Source organism: Eucyclogobius newberryi, unplaced genomic scaffold, assembly GCF_026437365.1.
Source record: "Eucyclogobius newberryi isolate DKJ021-1_F unplaced genomic scaffold, fEucNew1.0.hap1 SCAF_20, whole genome shotgun sequence".
NCBI classification, from domain to species: Eukaryota; Metazoa; Chordata; class Actinopteri; order Gobiiformes; family Gobiidae; genus Eucyclogobius; species Eucyclogobius newberryi.
In genome coordinates this window covers 27,987,028-27,993,563 of record NW_027315835.1, presented here as the reverse complement: position 1 = coordinate 27,993,563, position 6,536 = coordinate 27,987,028, and the positions used below count along the sequence as shown (strand labels likewise).

The window sequence follows — 6,536 nt, the reverse complement described above, 5'->3', positions numbered from 1 at the left end:
ACACAGACCGATCAGGGGCCACAGTTAAAACAGACACAGACCGATCAGGGGCCACAGTTAAAACAGACACAGACTGATCAGGGGCCACAGTTAAAACAGACACAGACTGATCAGGGGCCACAGTTAAAACAGACACAGACCGATCAGGGGCCACAGTTAAAACAGACACAGACCGATCAGGGGCCACAGTTAAAACAGACACAGACCGATCAGGGGCCACAGTTAAAACAGACACAGACTGATCAGGGGCCACAGCTGCGAATCCACGTATGTATTCTACGAACGACAAGGCACAAAGTGTCTTTAGGTGATGGAAACTGACTCATATTCAAATAGAAACCATGAAAAAGACAGAATGAAACAGACGGACGTCAAGCTGATGCGGCCGATCACAGAGCTGACGCGGCCGATCACAGAGCTGAAGCGGCCGATCACAGAGCTGACGCGGCCGATCACAGAGCTGAAGCGGCCGACCACAGAGCTGCATGTTTTAAACTCACAAGTGCGACAGGAAGTGTTTGGTTGTGTGAAAGAGAAGCGTCCCGAGCCACAACTCTGCTGCCTGTCCACTGTCCCAGTCTCCTCGTCCTCGCCCCGCCACCACGGACCCCCGCTCTACACTCTCACGGCCCACTCCGCACCCCCACATAGCAACTCTGCTTCCCAGTCACACTTGTACGTTTGAAACATGCCACAAACGGCGCCTTGAAACGGCCGATACATCCATGGAAACAGCAGGAGGACCGCGACCGTTATAATACTCTGATGTGAAACACAGTCCACGACGACCCGGAGGCCAAAGTGAACGGCACACGGAGCCAACGCTGCAAGACGGCAAAATGCAGCCACAGCTAAATGGTTTACAGAATGTACAAAAAATTTACAGAATTTGATTATTATTAAATTCTGTAAATTACTCGATTAATCGCAGAAAGAATTGATAGATTACTCGACTACTAAAATAATCGATAGCTGCAGCCCTAATATTAGCAGTTTTGTTTTTACATAATAAGAGAGGATAGTTTGTTTTCAGAGCTTCTTACAGTGCTATTGGTGCCTCATATATGTGTCTGACCGTGGCTAAACCAGTTACATGTCGACCCGGAGACATTTTGAGTGTGAATTCAAAGCTTTCCAATGATGTCTCACTCATGTAGATCTGATCATATTTGAGTAAGTTGTGCTCATTTGAATGTATACAACTCTCAAACCCATTCACTGAGAAAACGGGGCTCAAAGTTTCTCACCGGAGTGAGCCCAGAGTCACAGGGGCGGGGCTCATTTGCATCTCATTGAGATAAGCCCTCCCCCCTGTCACACTGACACCACCTCCCCCTACAGCTGTCACTCAAGACTCAAGAGGAGTGTTGTTATTGATGGTGACTGGACTTGAATCAGAATTAGAAGTTACTGTATTAAAATGGAAATACTTGGATTACAAAAGGCCCTGAATAGAATCAAAGAATGAGAATAGGGTTCATTGCATTTGTCGATAAACATAATTCACAGGTGATTCACCAACAATGGTGCACTGAATGATTCAACACAAACAACAAAAGATAAGATAAGAGCCTTTAATGTTACAACGCAGTAGATACAGGGGGAAAGGACAGTAACTTATAGGAAGTTTAAAAAACACTCTTAATAGAAGAACTCTTATAAACAGATGCCAGGGCCAGGTATACAAACTGAAACGGGTCCATGGCTTTGAATATATGAGATATGAGATAATAGATATGATATGTACACCACCAGAGTCCAATTACATCAGAGATCACATCCTCATCCTCTTCTTCGTCTGTGCACTGTTCTGTGCTGTGACTCTCGGCGCTGGGCATGTGATGTCTTTTGCCTCGTCAGCACAGAAAGGCCTGATTTTTTCATGCAGATAGGTCTGCCTGTCAAAGTTCAGTCCAGGTGGGACCAGGACATGGAGATTGTCAACCGGAGGCCAGGAAATACATTGGCCCCGGCTGCAGAGGGTTTGACGGAAAGTGTATCTGTAGTAGACAGAGAGAGAAAGGAGATTAGATTAATACATATGACATTTGATTAAGACGTATATGTCTCTATAATTGCTATTCTGCATTTGCACTATTATTAGTACCTGCTGTGCAAAGTCAAAGCTGTAATGCATCCTGATGTCTTTGCTTGCTGGCGGTGAGGGTCCAAAGACAGCACATTAGATTCTGTTGTCAGTCTGCAGCAATCAAAGTGTTGTAAAAAGTCCTCTCATTTTGCTCAAGGGCAAGATGATGCACTTGCTTCTGGACCACTTCAGATTTTCTTTCATCTGGGACATTTGCACTTCGTATCAGCTGCTCGTTGTTGCTCTGACACTGCCAACAGAGATCTGTGCGTGGCATGCAGCTTCTGATGTGTGGGAGAAGCTGTTTCCACAGTGATCTGAAGCTTGATTTACAAACTGCAGGCTCACCTGAAAAACAGATGTTGCTTATGGTTAATTATACTCTAATCATTAAAACATGAAAATCACCAAAATAATGTTTTACACTTACCAAGCTCCTTAGCAGACTTCACGTAGAGACGCCAAACTGAGGCCTTAGTCACATGGGTTGGGAGCAACTTCACATGCCAGTCCCTATGGCCAGGATGTCAGCCCGGCAGCATTATGGAATGGACTTCTGCAAAGTTTTGGATAAACTCTACAACGGTGTGGATGACTTCATGAATGTGGCAGTGGCTGTGCACGCTTCTTCCTCAACCGTGGTGTTGCTCCATTTTCGTCATAGTGTTTGATTATGTCAGTCAGGGTGTCTCTGCCAATTCTGGAAAGGGGAAAAAAGGGATTAGGAAATATAGGAATAACACGCTTCACAGATAACAGTTCACATTGTTCACATTTAAGACGCAAAACGCGGATACGAGGCAACTTTAGCCCTCTGCTAGCTGGGCTAAAGGGGACTAGCTCCCTTGAGATAAACACGGCTCGTAAAAGCGGAACACTTGTAGAACAGCACACATAAACGGGCCCTCTCGAGCGTGTCTGTGATGGGAACTAAACCAGCTTATTCTCATTGAGATGTTTCCCTTGTATTTAAGACGCAAAACACGGATACGAGGCAACTTTAGCCCTCTGCTAGCGGGGCTAAAGGGGACTAGCTCCCTTGAGTTAACACAGATGCCCGTAGCAAAAGCACAAACACTAGCAGGCACTTTCAACATAACATGGATCGTATGTTACACAAACAGTACTTACGCCATGAGGAACAGAAAAGTATTTCTGCAGACTTCCATTCCTCCTATGAAATAGCTGGTCCGAGCAGATTTTCGCTTTGTCTTCGGCTTTTTGGTCGACGTGGTTAACTCCGAAGTGACGACAGAACGTCTGTTTGCTTCCATATGTCCGATAATCCTCATATCTTGCCACTCTCTTTCTGCTGCTAAAGAATCGCTCCGCAGCTTGTACATGACTTCTGGGGTTAGTTTATTGCTACACGATTCTCTTGAGAGCTGAGAATTTTCTTTTCTTCTTGCGTAACATTCGCAGTCAAAGTTACGGATCTTTTCCATCTCTTCTTCCTCGCCTGTAAATGTTACCGTGCCTATAGCGTTCCTTATTTCACGCTCCAGCTCTTCGGTGTGTCCAGCCGCTTCTTCCTCGTCTTCGTCCTCGTCTAAGGTCAGCTGTAGACTAGGGATATTTTCCAGCTGGATGAAATCGCACTCTTCATCTGTGAGCTCATCTTCAGATTCAGAACTTAGATAGTCATCTGGATAAGCGGACTTTTCGCAGAAATAATCCAAAAGCGTGGAGCTGTAACAGCCGCGGTTAAGCTCAAAAGCAATAGCAGAAGGATCCATTTTTCAACTGATTTTACACAGCGTGTGTTGCGTGTCCCTGTGTTGCTGCTTATCAAGTAGCCATGCGGGTGTCTGCTCAGCCCATTGGCTGCCTGCAATAGCTCAGCTGTTCATATGGAAATGCGGTCACACCCACTCTGCACGTCCAGAGAGCGCCCGAAAACACCACACTTTAAACGGCTTTATTTATGCTTTTAATGCTGCAAATACTGTTATCTGATACATCGAATGGCTGGTCCATATCTTCAACTTTCACATAATGCAAAAAAACGAAAATCACAAATTTGGGGGGAAAAAGAGAAAATGCTGTTTATCTCAGTTTCCCCGAGGCCGACATGTACCGGAAATTAGCCCGCTCTGCCACATATGTGCCCAAAGATTGATTCCTGCCGTCTTTAGCTAGAGAGCAGTCTCTATCCTTCTCCTCGGATGAGCAGACGAACGGGGGCTACTCACCACTGGTGAGTGCCGCAGCGCGCTGTTTCAGCCCATCCTCCAGGAAGCTTGCCTGACCAGCCAGTCGTACCTCCTACATTCTGTTCAAATGCAGTAGGGTCTGGAATCGGACCGTTGGGGGGCGTCAAGGAAAAACTCTCTCAAGCATGAACCGGTCCAACCACCGCCGCTAATTTGTGTCACGTGTCTCTCAAATGTGGAAGACTTTGTGTCACGTGTCTCTCAAATGTGGAAGACTTTGTGTCACGTGTCTCTCACATGTGGAAGACTTTGTGTCACGTGTCTCTCAAACGTGGAAGACTTTGTGTCACGTGTCTCTCAAATATTTTCGGAATATTCAGAACATATATAACTTAATTTACCTCAGATTTACAGAGTTTAGAGCGTCGATTGTTTTTTTTTTCTCAGTCTGTGTTATTTTTATTCTTTCCTCGTAATCCACGATGGACAAATGGACAATGCGCTTGTCTGATTGGTTAATCTGCCTGGATCCCAGACCAAAACTTTTTTTTTGGGTACATTTTGTAAACAATACTTTGTAACATTTTCTAAGCGTGTGGTCTTGGCTGGTCAGGCAATCAGGAAGCACTCTGTACCTGTAACACGCCCCCCTCCCAGCTCAGGGGCAGAGCAGGGGCATGGCAGGGGCAGAGCAGGGGCAGAGCAGGGGCAGAGCAGGGGTAGAGCAGGGGTAGAGCAGGGGCATGGCAGGGGCAGAGCAGGGGCAGAGCAGGAGTAAAGAACACAGAACTTGCCGCATTATAATTGGTCACATGAAGCATCATTAATAATCTAAAACGTAGGATAAAAGAAAGAAAATGTCAAGAGGGGCGACAAATATGGAATCTGTGGGTTTTAGGGTCTTAACAAGGGGAAAACCAGAATAACAATGAAGCTACTCGGGGGGGAGAGCTACACAGGCCCTTAAACTAAAGAGTCTAAAGGATATTAGGTTATATCAAAAGGAGTGTCGGGGCCCAATATTCATGAATCAAGAGGGATAAAATGGCGTGTAACTGTCGGAGCAGCGGCTTTTTCTGCACAATCTGCTCGTTCTTTCTGGTGTTTTGTCATATTGTGGCTCATAAATAAAGACTCTATTTTCATTGAAACTTCTCACGTCTGGAGTTCGGTTATTCTTCACAAGAGTTTGATTCAGCAACATACGCAATGAAAGAGAAAAGAAGAAGAAAAAATATATTTTAAAAAACATCTCAGGATAAACTCTAAAAAATAATAAGTAAAGAATAAAATGAGAAAGTAATAAGGCGGTATCCAAAGGAAAAGTAAGAGTCCCATGTTGTCCAATGTTTTGTCCTCCCAATTACATAAACTTACATAAACTTCAAATTATAAATCAGATGTTATGTCCCAACAGTTACTCTTACTTGAGTAATAGTTTCTTGAAATACTGTTTACTCTTCTTGGACCACTACTTTGTACTTTTACTTGAGTTGAGAAGGATATTATGAATGAAGTAACTTTCCTCGTACTTGAGTTCACTTTTCTGGCCACTCTCCCCACCTCTGGGTAAAATAATGACTTGACAAATAGAAAAACCTGATAACACCTTTACTTTGTGCTTGAGCGTCACTTATTGATGACATAGACAGAGGAATTCTGTTTTAGAACTCAGCTCTACTGCTCCACTGTCATTTTCAACTTTAATTTAAAATGTTTCTTTACTGTTGTAAAACTATAATATTTATTTACCACAGGCACTAGAAAAGCAGCAATAATAATAATGATTAGAACAATAATAAAACCTCTCATATGCACTTTAACTTCACGCTCATTTCTTTTACTGAATGTTTACCAAGTGCAAATGTAGAAGAATCTTACCATTTGAAGCTCGATTTACCCACGTCGTTTTTCCAGGATTCCACACTTTTAATCCAGACAAAAACGTATGCGCCCTCATTATTGTTTTTGTATAATAATCCTTATTTCTTGTGGTTTTAGTGCGCCCTTCTCTCGTGTCACCCGGGATGAATGTTCATGGATGCACAGCCTTATCGCGCCAGCTTCAGCCTTGAGCTCAAATGTCAAGGTGAAACGCGTTAATCTTCTTGTGGAAACGCGTTCAACTTTCTCTGCGCTGGGACTGCGTCTGATTCTATTATAGACAATAAAAGGATTATAAATAAAAGACTTTATTTTGGACTTCTCTCCATTGTTTTGGTGGCAGCGCTTCATCGGTGTAACTGTTAAAGTTGTCCGGGGGAAAGAGTGACGCAGACGTGTGATTGGTTCCT

At 44.0% G+C, this 6,536-nt stretch overlaps 1 protein-coding gene across 1 annotated transcript in view; it reads right to left on the bottom strand.

The window, feature by feature from the left end:
- The window catches only part of fdxr (ferredoxin reductase), a 46,349-nt gene extending 40,087 nt beyond the window's left edge, over positions 1 to 6,262 (bottom strand). The window contains exon 1 of the mRNA XM_072456007.1: positions 6,124 to 6,262. Coding sequence (XP_072312108.1) covers positions 6,124 to 6,202 — 79 coding nt within the window. The 5' untranslated portion in view covers positions 6,203 to 6,262. The remainder of the gene's footprint in view (positions 1 to 6,123) is intronic.
- Positions 6,263 to 6,536: the final 274 nt, after the last annotated feature.